This window comes from Eutrigla gurnardus, assembly GCF_963514095.1.
Source record: "Eutrigla gurnardus genome assembly, chromosome: 1".
In the NCBI taxonomy this organism is placed as follows: Eukaryota; Metazoa; Chordata; class Actinopteri; order Perciformes; family Triglidae; genus Eutrigla; species Eutrigla gurnardus.
The window spans coordinates 23,011,347-23,028,315 of record NC_139915.1 but is presented as its reverse complement, the minus strand read 5'-3'; the positions used below and the strand labels follow the sequence as shown (position 1 = coordinate 23,028,315).

Genomic DNA, 16,969 nt, shown 5'->3' with positions numbered 1-16,969 from the left:
CATTAACACCTGCCAGCTGTTTATTTTTTAAAGCCCTTTTAAACTCTCAAGCAAATCTTTCTTTCCCGCATGTATTGTATTTGCATGGGTTTTTACATTTTGCTATCCGGGAAATTTAGATACAAAAACCTTGTTGTTGTGGTTCATTAGGATTATTTTAGCAGCAAGGAAACTTGATCATAATGTTTTCATCTGAAACTTTCCTTAGTTATTTATTGATTGATTTTTCTCTTGATGCTAGTCAGAATGAAAACACATTTGGTGGAATATAATGACATGTGAGCATTTTGTGCAACATATCCAAACCCTGGCGTTTTACCACAACAGTGTGTGTGTTTGTGTGTGCGTGTATGCATATAAGCAGCCTTGCCCATCCACCCACCCACCCTTTCTCTTTGCAAGCACGCCCACTCGACACTGACGGTTCCTGTTTTCAGTGTTGACAGATTAGGGCAGCCAATCAGAGCACAGTAGAGTAACCCCGCTCTGTCAGTTAAGCAGGGACACTTACACCACGAGTGTCACCACCTACACTGCCTCCTTTATTGTGGGACAAAATAAGTTTCACTGTGGGCTGAGCTACTGAGGTCTGGCCCAATTTAAGGATGAATTCTGAGAAAATATGGGGACAAAATGTATTTTTTCTTCTTATAAGTTAAAGAGCTAAGTGTTTGTTCTGTTTTTGAGGCTGTATTAACAAAAAGAAAATGAAAACACCCAGATATCAAGATATCAAATTTTTCATTTGCAGCATGTGACCTTACCCTTGACCTTGATATCCCTCTGGACATTTTTTTTTTGTTGCCAGAATTAACTTGACTTCACTTAAACCCAATTTGGCCTTTTAGTGCCCACTTGTTTCTCAATCCCAGAGGCGTGATGGGGTGAGAAGAGGGCAGGAGCAGTGAACTTGTTTGCTGTCCATCTGATCTGGGCTGCGGGGTATTCAGCTCCTCTTCCCACACAACATTTCACATGATGGCAGCCGGACTGACAACATATGCTCTCCCTCTAATTCAGAGCTGGATAAAAATAAAACTCCCTGTCACAAGGCACCAGATTGGGAAATAGGTTACCGATTGGCATAGCAGTGCTATGAGCAGTGCGAGTAATAGTAACAGGGAATGGCCCCATTTACAATCACAATGTCACTCTTTATTTCATCTGGAAGTTGACCCATTTTACAATCCAGGCATTTCAGAAACTGTGATCACTTCTTTGAGATTCAAATTTTTCAGGTTTTTCCTGAAATATATTTCAACTTCAAAGTCGCAGATTGAGTGAATTTATGTGGGTTGATAATGGGTAGAAAAAAAACTTGAAACAACCAATGCCTTTTTTAGCTTGTGGATATCACCGGACTTCTGTACTTGAAGCAAAAATAGCAGTAATGCTGCGATGTTGCAATGTAGTGACTTGCCAAATTTCCAAGTTTCTTTTCTTTCACTTCATGCAGATGTAACTGACAATGTGGTTTTTCTCTTTCATCCTGTCTGTCTTTCCTCTTTCGTCACTCATCTCTTTTCCTCCTTCTCTCTGTGTACACCTCTCTCCTTTCAGTGATGGTGAAACAGGAGCACAGAGAAGAGCTGGACCTTTCTACAGTACCCCCTATGTCCATGCCCCTGGCACATGCTGCCACTCTGGTGCGGACCCAGCTGCCTTCTCCTGAGCAGTGCCACCCACCGGACAACCTTCTGTCCAGCTCCCCTCATGGCCTGGCCACCGGCTCCAGACCTGGCCTGCTACCCCTGCAGGGCCCCTGCCCCTCCCTGGGCTCCCCGTCTTTCCAGCACCTGCCTCACCTCCAGGGTCGCAGCTTGCACCACTCCCCTGCCGACTGCCACATGACGTTCCACCCGAGCTCCGCCCCTGCACCGCTTCCTGCTCCACCCCGCCCTTCCTACCAGTCTATGCAGCACAGCCACAGTCAAAGTCATAGCCTGCCCTTCAATGGCCAGTCCAGCCTTTCTCCTCAGGGCTACGAGAGGATGCCCTTTCAGCACAGCCCCAGTGCAGCGTCACACCCAATGAGCATGGGAATGGTATACCCTTCCTCCCCTTGCTCCTCACAATCAGCTCCCTCATCTTCAACCACCAACCCCAATGCTGGGTCTCCCCAGAGCCAACAACCCCTGCTGAGCCCCTCATCCCCACACCTGCACACACTCGGAGGCTATCACTGCCCCCCAAATCCCACCCAGGTGCCCTCTCCTGGTGGCCACCCCCTTGTGGGGCAGCACTCCTCCCAACTACAGAGGGCTATGGGCTACCACCCCGTAAGTCAAAGGTCAGCCTCCTGTCCCACACCGTCCAGCGCTCCTGCCCCAAGGATGATCCCCTCTCCCCACTCCGGGCCTTCCTCCCCTCAGCTCCACTCACTGCCCTACCAGTCTCCCACCTCATCCTCCCCCACTTCTTGTGGCAGTCCTCTAGGGCCCATGCAACAGCAGCATTCAGGACAGCCCTCTCCCCAGGCTACAAGCCCGGTCATGGCCAGCCTGTCCCCGGTGGCAGCAGGGCCTCTGGTTCACCCTTTAAGCCCGCAAGGGCCCTTCCCCTCGGATGGAGAAAGGGTGGATATCAAACAGGAGCCGGAGGAGAGGGAGCCGACCTTCCGCTCCATTGGCCTACAGGACATCACGCTGGACGATGGTAAGATATTTATTTATGATATTAATCTCTGTGACTACAAAACCAGTTTGTGTTTTTCTTCTATCCTGATTGGTCAGTTCATGAAATGTAACAAAGAAGAGCACAGGATGTCTCTGAAAAATTATTTTAACATATTGCTCATGGAGGCAGTCACACAGATGAGGCAAGGCCATCAGAAATGTACACTTGATCAGATTTGGTTACAAGCACTCTAAAACAATCAACAAGAGGAGCTGATCCTTAGACAAAGACATCCAGTAAACAGGCACCTTCACTCCATCTACCTTTGTCTTGTCTTGAATGTGTGATAGCATGTTTCCTTTGTTTTTGCTCCCACTCATTCTCCAGTTTTCTGTAAGTCCAGTCTTTCTGGTCTAATTGTCACATTTTCTTCCTCGTCTTGTCTTTTTACATGAGATATTTACACAGCACACCCATCTGTGAACAATCTAATTTTCAGTCTAAAACAAGGAACCACTGAGGGATTAAATTTGTCCTACAAATTGTCACGCGCAAGATAAATTTGTGTCTGATGATGTTAAACAATACCAGTAGTATTTTCAAGTGGCTGAAACCTTGATGCCTGATTATGGTGATAGCGTTTCATCTGTTGTTGCAGCGTACAGTTGTGTACACAGGTTAATTACTGAGAGGTCTTGTGACTTAGTATTAGGTAACATAGAGTCAATAGACAAATAACTTTAGTATCATATTAAAGGGCCTAATTGTTAAACCACTACGCTTCTGTATCTCTGGCAGCAATTTGGACATTAATTACACTTTTTATTTTTTGGTATCTTGCAACAGGGAAGGGGGAGATGATTGCATCATTTCCAGCTGCTCACAAAGACTGTAGCTGAAACAGAGAGGCTACAGTTGTGTGCTGCTGCAGTTATTGCATCCTGTGTGTGTTTGTGAGTGTGTGATTGTGTGTGTGCATTAACAACTCTAATTAGCATGCTCAGGAGAATTGTGACTTAACAATTGACTGTGAAGTCAGCGTATGCATTTAGCAGCTATTGTCCTTCGTCTAGCAACTCTACTTGTTTTCTTAAAATATATGTGTCCAAACTATTCCAAATCATCTACCGCCTTATCTGCGGTTCAGGGCCTCACTGGGTTTTGTTTACCCCAGTGCCATATTCAAATGAAAGGTTTAGGATTAATAAATAGCCTGGTGAGGCTGTGATAGGGAGGTGTGATATTGTCTGCGAGCAAGGGTCGGCCTAATTAACACAGGGCCATTGTCAGCAAGTCATGTGTGAAAGACTGACAACCACTGAGGTTCACCAGTGCATAATATGTATGCATATACACACGCTAACACACATTTAAACATGTAACCCGTGAGAAAAAAGCCTGTATGTCATTCCCTCTTACAGGTTCACATTTGTATGAATCGGTTTACTAATTTCTTATTTTTCACACAAAACTTAACTCAGATTTAGTTGGACTCTCCCTCTCACACATGCATCATGCAAACAGCCACTCTGAAAGTAGCTGGCTGCGTTCACACTCTTACAAAAAAAAATGTGTGAGAAAAGTTTGTGAGTGACACGGTTCTGCCGGGAATGTAAGCTCTCCCTTTGAGCCTGTGGCTAAAAATAGCTATCTGTGCCAGCCCAGCTCTGTAGGCCATTTTTTGAAGTAGCATCGTGAACCAGCTCCGATTTTCAGGGGGTCACACTCTCTTAAATAGACCATTTTCACCCCGGTTTGACAGACAGATCAGGCTGAGCTCAAATGCACACATGTTGATATAAGATAGCAAAAAACGCACAAAGGTACATATAAAAGATACACATATATACTGTACATACACATGTAAACGATCACACATTCAAATAAAATATTTATTTTTCTTCCAATTGTGCATAATTAACATTTGAAGGTTGTGTATATGTGACTCACTATGATTCATGTGGTTATAACAGGGGAAACAAGCTTTCAGATATACACGTCATCTCTTAACACTTTAGACATTTGAGGTTGCATCACCTTTGCTCCCTTTTCTAATGATTTTCACTCTCATCACATTTTTTTCTGCTGTCCTCCACCTCATTTTTTCCTGATAAAATACATATTTTAGTAAAACATTCAGCGTGTTTTTGAAATTTGGCTTTAAACGGTTTTCTGACTTGTAGAAAGCCAAGATGAAATAATTTTTCTTTACATATCATGCGACCACACAAAATTAACTAATGCAGTAGAATCACAGACTTGTGTCAGTGGCATGAGAGGAAACACAAATGTGAATGTGTAGAAAACTGCTCTGGTTAGCAAACAGATGGTCATTGTGACGCACACCAGAGCATGCTCGAGATATGTGTGTTGGTGTGTGTGCTAGATGGGGTTTTGTGTTTGGGTCTGTTTGATGTTGTGGAGGTGTGAGTGAATATACTGTAGGCGTGTGTGTGTGTGTGTGTGTGTGTGTGTGTGTGTGTGTGTGTGTGTGTGTGTGTGTGTGTGTGTGTGTGTGTGTGCGTGCGTGCGTGTGTGTGTGTGTGTGTGCGTGCGTGTGTGTGCGTGTGTGTGTGTGTGTGTGTGTGTGTGTTTAAAGCAGGAGACGCAGGAGGTGAGAAGACAGACTGACAGACAGATGGATAGACAAGGTCAGGATCCTACCCCACTGCAGGATCACTCAGCCGAGACATTCAATCTGAAATGTACTTGGCATCTTAGCGTGTGCTTGATAATTTAATGCCTGTTATTCTGCAGTATATACTGTATATTTTAATTTGTCCATACGGATGAAATTAGTGTAATCACATTGAAATTGGACTTGTTACAGAATAAATATTAAATATTAAATAATCTCTTTGAAATCACAGCAGACGAACAGCAAGGTTTTATTTTTTATTCGATTTTGCAATAAACAAAAGCAAGAGTGCAAAGGCAATGAACTAGAAAAGCATGAAGGAACTTTTCAAGGAAGTGGAATGGGACTTAACTGTTGCTAAAACATGTAGAGATGATTGATGGATCATAGAATGATATCTTAATTAATGTCTACTGTCTATCAGCAGCGAAATTGTCAGCCAGGTTTGTCAGGTTTGTTGTTTGGCTACTCGATTAACACAGGAATGGATTGAAGAAGGGGCCCTCCTGTAGCGATGATTACAGCTGTGATGCTGACAAAATCTGAAGCCCCTGTACTGCCGAACAGTACATTTTAGCAATTAATCAGGATGTGATTCGCTCTGTATTTATGGAGCATGGATGAGAAGGGATAGCACTTGTTTGTGTGTGTGTGTGTGTGTGTGTGTGTGTGTGTGTGTGTGTGTGTGTGTGTGTGTGTCTAGAGTTACCAGGTTGTCAGTAGTGTGCTCAGTGTGTGTTCACAACAAAAGCTGGTCTTTTGTTTGTCCGACCCTGCCCAAATGCACAGCTGCCTCAAACTGTGAGCGCGGCATTGAGGGTTAATTATAGGCTGAGCCCTGCCGCCTGCACTCCTTAAGAGAGACACAGGCACAGTAATGACACAAATGCACACAGAGATACACAGGGGAGTGACACTTGTTATCCTGTAGATGTATTCGAGTATGTCAGGGACTGTCTCTGTAAGGAACACAGCTTTGAAATGTATGGCTTTACTGCTCTGTTTTTCTATCTTTACAAGAACAGACAGTATAAATAGAAACTTGTCGCACCACATGTGGCATTATATATATATATATATATATATATATATATATAGTTCCTCAAATGTTTTTTAAATATCTCAGTGAAACTTTTGATTTAAAGGCGACATCATTGATACTCTGGAGCTTGCACACATGCCCTTTTTTCTAAATGTCAAGATCCATTAAGCATCATTTTTATATTAAAACGATCTTGGAGAATGTGATTATCTGCTTTCTTGCTCAGAGTTAGATGATATCACTCTTGTCTGGTTGTTAAAGTCCCAGTGAAACGGAAGTTAGAGTGTGTTTATCTTCAGTACTGTGAGTATTCCCAGGTGAAATGGAATATTTAAGCGGTGTACAGCAAGTAGATTGCTCTACTCTCATGTGAAGAAAGTAAATACGTCTGACTGGTTTAATATCAAACCAAGAAGCTATTTGTTAAGACAAAAGCTTGTCAGCACTGCTAATCCCACTGAGAATCAACAGAAATATTCTAGTGCCCAAAATCTGACTGCACACTTCCCCAATGTTGAAGAAAAAATCCCTAAATGAAGAAAACAAGTGAGCGGTGGAGAAGCCAACATCCAGCGATCCAAAAAAGAACTGGATATATTTTTCCTGAGTTGGCCGACCAGACCAGGGGCAAATGCCAGTGAATATTGGATTTACCTTTGCCACGCGGCGCGAAATAGAACTCAAGTTGTATCCCAAATGAAATTAAACATGAAATTTAACTTGGAAATTACCTTTGCTTTTTGGCTTCCTGTACTTTTCTTGCCTTATATTTTTTTGTCCTGTAAAGGTACAACCATAATTCCACAACAGTGTAAAGTAATTTACAGCAAAGGCATTGAATGGTTAGAAACTCAGAATTCATCACATCCCTAGACATCAGACAAACGTTAACTTATAATATTTTATGTGTGCGCACAAAACCAGTAAGACATACAAACACATCTGTAGTTCATTTAACTGTGATTATTTGTATGAAACAACAAGATAATTCATGATTTCTTCTGTTTGTCTATGTGTGTGTGTATGGGACAGTCTTAGTCAGAGGCTTCATGCTGCCATCAACTAACCATAACAGAGTAATAACACAGGGCTCTTGATTTGACAGCATGAAAAAACAGTGGAAGGAAAATACGTTTCCATCAAATGCTGCTGCTCGTTAAAAACAATGGCAAACATTTGCTGGTCTTTTCCCCTGAAACAAGTGGAAACGGATTTTCTGTGTCATTTTTCCATACAATTAAGGTCTTAGAGAGTGTAATGCAGAGGCTGGAGCCCGGAGCAGAGCCGCTGCCAGTGCTGCCTCTTTCTTAAGACAGGAGGAGGGGAAGCCTGGAAATTCCTCAGTGGGGATGAGAGCAACATATTGAAACTTAGGTCTGAATATACACACGTACCTAATTATTTTGAGAATTAACAGCGCTGTCTTCAATTTCATAAGATTTTGTTTGTTTTTTGTTGGCTGCTCTTCCTGAGTGTCAGTGTCCATTTGTGATCGTCAGCCGAGCATCGAGTGCCAGTGTTTGTCTGGAAAATGAATACTAGTCACCACATTTCTTGGTGAGGAATTGACAGTGGTGGATTTCAATCCCCCTAGTTAATGTACAGGTGCTGAAACGTGTGTGTGTGTGTGTGTGTGTGTGTGTGTGTGTGTGTGTGTGTGTGTGTGTGTGTGTGTGTGTGTGTGTGTGTGTGTGTGTGTGTGTGTGTGAGAGAGAGAATAATAAGTTGACGTTGCTGAGACACTTCAGCTACAGTGCAGAAGATGCTGTTTTTAAAACTCTACTCTTATAATTTTTTGATTGACAGATATTTTTTTTTTTTATCAAACAAACATACCAAACATTCCCCTAAGTTCAGCTTTTCAGATGTAAGGATTTGTTGTTTGTTCGTTGTCTTGTGTGCTAGAGAAGTATCTTTAGGAGTTAAACGGTGTTTAAAGATATCACCTTGGGGCTTAGGAAAGGTTAATGGGCATTTATCACTATTTTCTGACATTTTATAAACCAATCAATCAATGATGAAATAAATTAGTTGTTTAGTTAGTTATCCTTGTTGAAATGGAAACATAACAAAACTCTCACTTCATGCTCTCTGATGATAAGGCCTACATTGTGCACTATTAGCTATTGTAATGAGCTTCGCGGATCTCCCCAGAAGGCTGTTTGGGCTCCAGTGGTTTCCTTCCTAAAGCCAAGTCCTGTGGTCATCTGCTGAGTGGAGTCGCTATTCTGTGTCTCGGATCAAAGGCAGGAGTCTTGTGAATCACTTACCGTCAGATTAAATGGGAAATCCAGCGATGATTCACAGAAAATGACTGACTTTGAGAAACTGACCTTTTCATTCTCAGGATTTCAAGATCTCTATGCCCTCGCCCACTCACTCACTCACTCACTCACTCACTCACTCACTCACTCACTTACTCCAGAAGTGAAATTAAAATAAAACAGATCACAGAGCGCCAGCAAGGTTTAACGATTGAACCAGAGAAGGCTTTACTGAGCCGACCTGGAAGATTTCATTAGTTCCATCAACTGACCATCTATTTCCAGTGTGCGTGCGATCGCTCTGTGGATTTTTTCAACTTATGTTTTCTCTCTTACCTTTGTGAAGACGTGGACTGTGCGTGTCATTACAGTGACCTGCAAGTGGAAACTGTGTGCTTTGATATTCACTCTTGCAGGCGAACCAAGTCATGCCTCTTTCTGTTCCCTTTTGCACAAATGTTTTCCATTGTGGCATGTTGTCTTCATTTGCTTGACTCAAGAATCAGTCAATCTTAGAGTTATTTGCTTAAGCTGCTCTGCCAGAGTAATGTTTTTTAAGTCTGGGTCAGGATTTTTTTTTTTTTTTAGTCTGTCATAGAGGGTTATGTTAATTACCCATTTTCCATTTCTACAGTAGACATGTTTATAATGCTTAATGTCCATCTGCTTATTTCACTATGGAATTATGGAAATCTTTTCAATATACCTCCTTTGTCTTGCGCTTTGGAAACGTGAGATAACCCAATCTCAGTGGTCTGCTGCTAGATGTTTAACTTCATTTCGGGCAGAATAAAGTATCTTCTGACGAGAATTCATTCAACGTATTTGACGTATTATACATTTTATAATTGGTTATATCCGTCTCTGGTATATTTTGTGTGACAAACTAAACCCCTCTACTACTCTTTGATGCCTGTTGTCAGTGAACAATGACATTAATTCAACAAATGACTTTAACCAGCCTAGTTTACAGAGATTGAAGACTTATTTTATGACAAAATACCAAAACGAAAGCATTTGAGACATAGTGCAGTGTTGATAACTGGCTGCAGACTGAATGGGGAAACACTGCCCAGCTCCCAAACCAAACATTTTAAATCATACTGTATAGATAATGAATAGAACTGGACTTTAATTAATTGTTTTTTCAATTCCCATCTCTACCAAATATTAAACACATGGAGCATTAAAAGCCATCAGCTCCCAGGGGAAGGATCCATCTGATGTAAGCCTACAAGAGAGCAGCAGCAGTAGTAGTAATAGTAGTAGTCGGCTGACTGCAGATGTATATTTTGACTGGGGAGCCCCCCTCCTAGTCATCTCCAGAGGATCTCCCTCCGGCTGAGCCATTCAGAGCCACACTTACTATGGCAGGCAGCGCTGAATCATTGCCTTTCTGTTGCACTGTCATGAACAATACCAGTAAATCTGAGAAAACACTATCAGCATATGAAACTCTTCATACATTGAGCTCGACTCAAACCTCTCTTTCACTTCTGGATTATTGATGTGTGGGGCTCCAGTTTTATAGAGTATTGCTCACTGATATGGTAAACTTAACCTTCACTTTATGTAAAAAAAAACTCAACCTTCACTTTATGTAAAACACTTATAAAATATCCCAGATTAGTTTGTACTAAGTATTTCTTGTTTTATATTTTATTGCATTTAGTCCACACATGCTATAATGTCACCAAAGGCAAATTTACATTAAGCGCAGCTATAATAACAAGACACCGTTTTTAACAGATTGTGTGGCGAAACTTCTTCTGGCACCTTTTAAAATGAGAAAATGGAGGGAATCAAATTGAGAGCAATTAGTGCAACATTGCACATGATGGAGTCGATAGGTTTACGTGTGCCTCGGCAACAATCTAAACAGTTCAGCGGAAAGTGATATGTTTTCTGCAGACGCCCACTTGATGTCGGTCGATAGTACTTGCACTATATTGTTCATATTTCTGTGGTGTTCACTCCTATTAATCCACAGGGTTACAGAGTTTACTGCATGACATTTAAGGGCGTGCAAGGCTACGACATCACACTGTGGTTAACCCAGTCATTTATCTTATTAATGTTTAAATTAGAGCCTCATACAGACCATGATCAGCGTTGAAAGATGAGTGCAGTTGCAAGATATTTTCTACAAATGTTGAAACAAGTGAAATAAAAGATATGAGAGTGAAATCTAAAACATTTTAATTAATGTGATGCATACAGCTGCTCTGATGGTCCTTTAACAGCAGTAAGATGGTCTTTATTTCGAGCACAGTCTCCCCACTTGTCTTTTGAAAGGTCATGGCCTTTAAAGGAGATGTAATCCTCCTTCACAGTTTTAGTTCACCAATGGAATTGTGTGACAAAATCAATTTCTTATGTATTGTCCCTCAGCGTTACATAGACAGTAAATGTTTGCTTTGGTAGTCACAGTGTAGTCTCATAAGTGCGTGGTGTTGTTGTGAGTGTGAACATGGTTGACATGGGAAAGGAAGAGCCTCCCACACTAACAGGATGATGCGAGTGATGGTGGCCAGACACAAAAGCAAGCGGTAGAAAACACAAATAAAACAACAGACTTTACACCAAGGCACTAAAGTAGAGCTGTCGGTCCTGTGAAAAAAAAAGCTGTTTAATGGTAATTATGTGCAGTTAATGCACAAGAAAATCTGTCTTAAAAACGCACTTTAGTTTAAAGAGATGATGATATTAAGGTAATACCACAGCATGTAATATGAGGATTATTATATTTGACTGAATGGGTGACAGTTGTGTTGCTTAGTGAACCCAATTGTTTTATTTGGCAGCATTCCTGTCACTCTGTGTCATCAAATTTAAATATGGTTTCTACAGTAAACAGACACTTGGCAGGGCTCATTTTCTCATCATTGACTGACTCATCCCCTGTTCCCTTGTTTTTTTAATTGAGTCACTGACAATTACATTGTACTGCACTGTGCGATATTAACAGTACAGTTGCACACAAATGGACAGAAGTAGGAGGAGGGGAGAGCAGTCATGTAAAGACAGGTCTACGCATAACTCTGCGACTGGGACTGAGGTCTGCTGCACCCTCCCAAACCAGCTTGCCAAGCCTGTTTCTGACCTGTCAACGTCGCCTTTAAAACACTTTGAGTAATCACACGAAGTCACAGGACCAAAAGTGAACCATTTTGTTGCAGTGGGGGAAAAAACATCACATTTTCCATGAATTTGACTAAACAACTCCTCCGTCTGTCCTTGTGTCTTCCTCACCACGTCAAAGTATTTGAAGTTGATTTATTTTACGGCTGCACTTTTTTACTAGCTACATGTTACGTCTCTTGTGGTCCCAGTCTGAATACTCAATGGAGGCACCAGATGTAAAAAAAAAAAAAAATTTGCACATGCCGGCTGATAAACAGGCAGCAGCGCGAGGACGAGTTATCTGTTATTTATTTGTAACTGAGTCAGCTGTAACTGAGTCGGTGGAGTAATTAACCTCACTGTGCCTGATGGATTAGTTTTACACAACTCTTTTGCCATGCTTACAAACCCCATGAGCTGCCCTGAGGAAATGTACTTAACCACCATTAAAGCTCTAAAGAAGTAATGGACAGCTCCTCTGGTTGGGCGGTTGTACAGGATTGCTTTTAATGGAGTCAGTGTGCTGTGGTAACTGGTAACATTTCTTGTACTAAGGTCAGAACTGGCACTTTTATTGAACAGAGTAGTTTCTCATATGTGAGGAGTGATTATATCTCAAATCAGAGCTGTGACTTTGTGACCTTTGGGTCAGCCAATTTGAGTTTTTCCACTTTGAGCTCTTGGCTGTTGAGTTTGAGCTTTGAGGCTTGTAAAGAACTCAGCGTGGAACAACGTCGCCCTCTGCTGGCCAGAGATATGTATTTCTACTGAACTGAAGTGATGGTTGGAATGGAGCCTTGTGCAGCATAGGGGCTTTCTTTCAATTTTTCGCCCAAAAAAGATGTGAGGCATTGGCTTTTCAAAATCAACTTGCAGAATGACATCTGGTTTTCAAAATGTAGAGTAGCCTTTCAAGACAAGACCTCATTCATTTCGTAGTGTTCATAGTGTCCAAGTAATGATTACAGATTGGTATTCAATAAAATGTTACTTTTATTTCTTAGTATGAAGTGGAAACATTCCCGTGATTATGTTTTTCTAGTGTACATCGCCCTATTTTTCAATTCTCATCTGTAACACATGCACTTCTGTTTGTCTTTCTCTTCACAGTGAATGAAATCATTGGCAGAGACATGTCCCAGTCCCCCAGCGCTCATGGTCCTCCGCCAGCACACAACCAATCATAGCCCAGCACATGCTCAGGCCCTGACGCAGCCTTTTGGGTCATGAAACACCTCCTCCAGGTCTTGACCCCCCTGCCCATGGTCCTGGTCCAGGTTCTTATCCTGTGCGTAACGGGACAAGGGGGCAGGAAGAGATGAGAAAGGCCCTGATCTAAGACAAAATATGGTTGGACCTGCTACACTATCAGCCTGACAAGAAGACACTCCTCTGATTTCAATTAAAACAATTTCTGTTATTTAGAGATAGATACAGAACTCACACAGATTAAAGAGAAAGGCGAGCAGGTGACCGTGTCGACTTCAGCGAGGTTGAAATGACTGGGGAGTAGCATGTGACCTCTCCCTTGTCATTAGGCGTGTGCCTGCCCTCCGCTGTCTTCCTGACCAATCAGCTCTCTACAACTATGGAGCCCTCGTTTTTTGAATAACACTCTCTGCAGTGGAGGCTTTACAACAATGTGTGTTGTCACCCCCCCTCTCACCAGCAACGACCTTCATTAACAAAGACATTTTGTGACGTATATGAATAAGAGAAACGCAGGGGTGCACAGTGTTCTCACAGGAAGACGTTGTCGGGATTCAAAAATGGTCTGAAGGTCATTTCAGTACTGAATGGAAAGAGTAAACATTTTTTAAATACATTAGGATACTAAAAAAAAATCTAGGTTTCTCTGAGCAAGCATCAGCAATGTGGCAAAACTAATCACACTTTTAAGTTGAAGATGAAATATTTTCTGCTGTAAAATTGGATTTCCATATTCAAATCAATCCACCTAAAGGACCAGAATTTCCAACAAATTGAAAATCTGGCTGAACTTTCCAGTCTCATCCCATTTTTTTTGCTCTTGCGTCAGTGATTATGACACTGTCCACTCCTTGTTTTTTCTCCCTTTTTAGATGATAAAACCATTCAGGTCTGGAGTGCAAGGGCCCGGCAGGATGGACAAGCTCCTCTGGTGCTGGTCTGGGATCTGCAACCTGCAACATTCCACAACTTTTAGTAACCTTGCAGCTGTGTAGATATCTGTACATGAAATCCTTCCTCTCTTTCTTTTCCTCCTTCCATCTATTCTGTTTTGTCATTTACATCCTCCCTCTCCTGTATTTCTCTATCTTCAAGTTGAACAAATGCCTTATTAACACTCAGCAGCTTTGAATGGTAGCTCAAGCTTTTTTGTTGTTGTTTTGCACAGCTGGCTTTGAGTGTGACTGTAATATTTTTTTGGAAAGATGATTTCAAGAAGTCTGATGCGGGACGAGTGGGTTTCAGGACTACATTAGCCCTCTGAAAATATTATTAAAATGACTGTTATATCGACGTTACAGAGAAGTGTTTTCATTAATCCACAGAGATGGACGTCCCTGCCTCAGAAATTAATTTTCATGCAATAATTTCCCAGGGGCCCTAGTGTGCCTTCGAATGTCTAACAGCCATCATACCTGTGATGGTATGACATATAATGGAAAAATTATCTGACAAGTTTTGAAAGTATTTTATCCATAAATATGTTTATATATTGCATTTATGTATTGTTCCCCTCTCTTTAATGAGCAAGGTAAAAAAAAGAATCTCAAAGTCTAGAGAACGACATCTAGACGTGCTCTCCTTATTTTCAACAATCAGTGTTTGCTGTTCACAGTCAAACATTTCCCCTCAATTGTCTCCAGAACGGTGTCTATTCACAGCGATGCATTCAAATTTCTTTTTGTGACAGATATGCAGTGCCTGTATGGCAGCAATAACACAGGCTCGAGGGAAGAGTGTGCTCACGCAGGTTTCAGGCGTGGATGTCAACAGACAGATTAACATTGGCTTTTCCTTTTCCTTTTCTTTTTTTTTTTGCCTTAAGCTTGACAATGACACCCCTGCATGTGAGAGCTGAGGGGTGTGGCTTATGATAGTTTGAAGTCACTTTCCAGGTGAAAATGATTCTGCTATGCATTACAGTTCTGCCTAATGCCTTTAAAATGATGATAAAAAAAGACAAAAAGACCTTGATGCCTATAGAAGTAGACTGTAGACTTGTAGACTGTAGACGCTTGATTGATTCTGTTAGCCTCCGATCTGCCTTGTCAAGGACGCAGTGCGAGCATCTTAATAGGTTCAGGTGTGTGTGTGTGTGTGTGTGTGTGTTTGAATGTGTTTGTACCAAATATGCTGTACAGAAGACAGGAATTTTCAACAGAAGCACACACATGTATTTAGGCTATGCAACCATAAACAGCAGCAAATGTGAGATGACATTAAAAGTGAAAAACGAGATTACTATTGAAATGCTGCTTATAAACTTGACAGAGCGGTTAGAAAAAAACATCATTCAAATAGTCAGAGTATCATGTCACTATGTAAACTATTAGGATGCCTTAACTCTTGTTTGAGAACCAGTTTGTCAGTGTGTCTGTATATTGTTCTGGGTTGATTTTTTTTTTCCATGACTAAGACATAAGTCTGTAGCTATTATTATGTTTCGCTTGTTTTGGGGGAGTTGTGTGGGAGGAGGGAGATGGCTATTTTTTTTTTTTTTTTTCATATAAAGCTGGTTCTGTAGCTTGAAAGACTTGAGTCAATAAAAAATGAAACAAAACCAGCATTGACAGTAAATTCTGGCTGCTGTCCTCGTCTGTCACAACCAAAGACCGAACAATATGTTCCCGTTTTACATTATGGTAGAGCAACAGAGACTGTACAACTCTATTTTTGATACTTTGAAATGGATGTCATTCCTAAAAGGTTGGGGACATGTATGAGTGTGTGTGTGTGTGTTTGTGTGTGTGTGTGTGTGTGTGTGTGTATATGTATGTATATATATACACATACATACATACATACATACATACATACATACATACATACATATAAACATACAAGTGTTTTGTAAAATAAAAGGGAAATACAGGTTTAGCTGATGTTTACCGAGCCTTGTATTGTCATTTCTTGTATATTTTGTATGTTAATTTTTTTTGTAATTTTTAAGACAGTGCTTGCAGTGCAGTGCTTTTTGAAATTATTCAAAGGGAATACCCTGCATCATACTGTAGGCTCTAAAATAGTGTATATCAATAAAACAGAAAACTCAGCTTTGGCTTTTGTGTCAATTTTTCCCCCGTGTTTTTGATATGACAGCAAGTGATGACTCAGAAATTACACTACTACTACAGTGTGTATCAACGGCACTGACTTGGTGTTATTTGTGTTATTACAAAGTGAGTTCTGATTTTAATCGGCTAAACTGGCTTTCATGAAATGGATAGAATGAGCAATGGCGGAGTCATTATGTATAGAATCTCAAAATGTCTCATGGGCGCCCTCTAGTGGTGCTGTCAAATTACAAATAGTTGCATTCCAACCATGTAGGCTACGTGTTTCGTGACATTGCAAATTGATACATTTTTGCCTTCGAACCTGCCTCTTGTGAGCAGTCACATTTATTGAATAATCGGATTCCAATTTACTTTTTTAATCTGCCAAAGAGATAACTGATTTATGAATCTTGACTCTTCCTTAAGTTCACAGAGAAGTGTTGGTTGGCATAAAACTGTTTTTGTCACTGGCAAACCCCCACACCACATGATATTACAGCTGAATACGTGTAATTTTGGTGCTACATACATACAGATACCACGTGCCTGTGATGTCATGAAGATAAATGTTCTTTGCTGTTATTGTCTGGGAATATCATGTCTGGGATTTTAGCTGAACTGTTACTCAACTAATCAGACTGGTTCAGCTAGAAAAAAAATGATTTCACACGAGGAAGGAGAAACTGAAAATTTACTCTTGGAGAACAGAGATGGGAGTGTCAGGAGCAACAAAACATGGCATTCTGGGAAACAAGCCAAACACCAGGCCAGTAAGAACCTGCAAAGTTTTGAAAACTCTACACTGCATATCATTGCTAGTGCCAGATTTTATTTCAATATGAAAGCTGCTATTAGATGAAAATATATAACCATGCAACAGAGTGTGAAATGTTATGTAACCAGTCAAAGAAAAAATATTGTACAGTGACAGTAAGTTATATTCACAGGTTGAAAATATGAAGGAAGCAATTAATTAGATGTTACTTTCCATGATGTAGGTGGGTTCCACGTCCCCTCTTCC

The 16,969-nt window shown here is 41.0% G+C and overlaps 1 protein-coding gene across 2 annotated transcripts in view; it reads left to right on the top strand.

Annotated features, from left to right (window-relative positions):
- The window catches only part of nfatc3a (nuclear factor of activated T cells 3a), a 56,452-nt gene extending 40,507 nt beyond the window's left edge, over nucleotides 1–15,945 (top strand). For both annotated transcript variants that reach the window (XM_084003841.1, XM_084003840.1), the window contains 2 exons: nucleotides 1,561–2,655; nucleotides 12,794–15,945. In XM_084003841.1, the coding sequence (XP_083859967.1) occupies nucleotides 1,561–2,655; nucleotides 12,794–12,870 (1,172 nt within the window). In that variant the 3' untranslated portion in view covers nucleotides 12,871–15,945. The remainder of the gene's footprint in view (nucleotides 1–1,560; nucleotides 2,656–12,793) is intronic.
- Nucleotides 15,946–16,969: the final 1,024 nt, after the last annotated feature.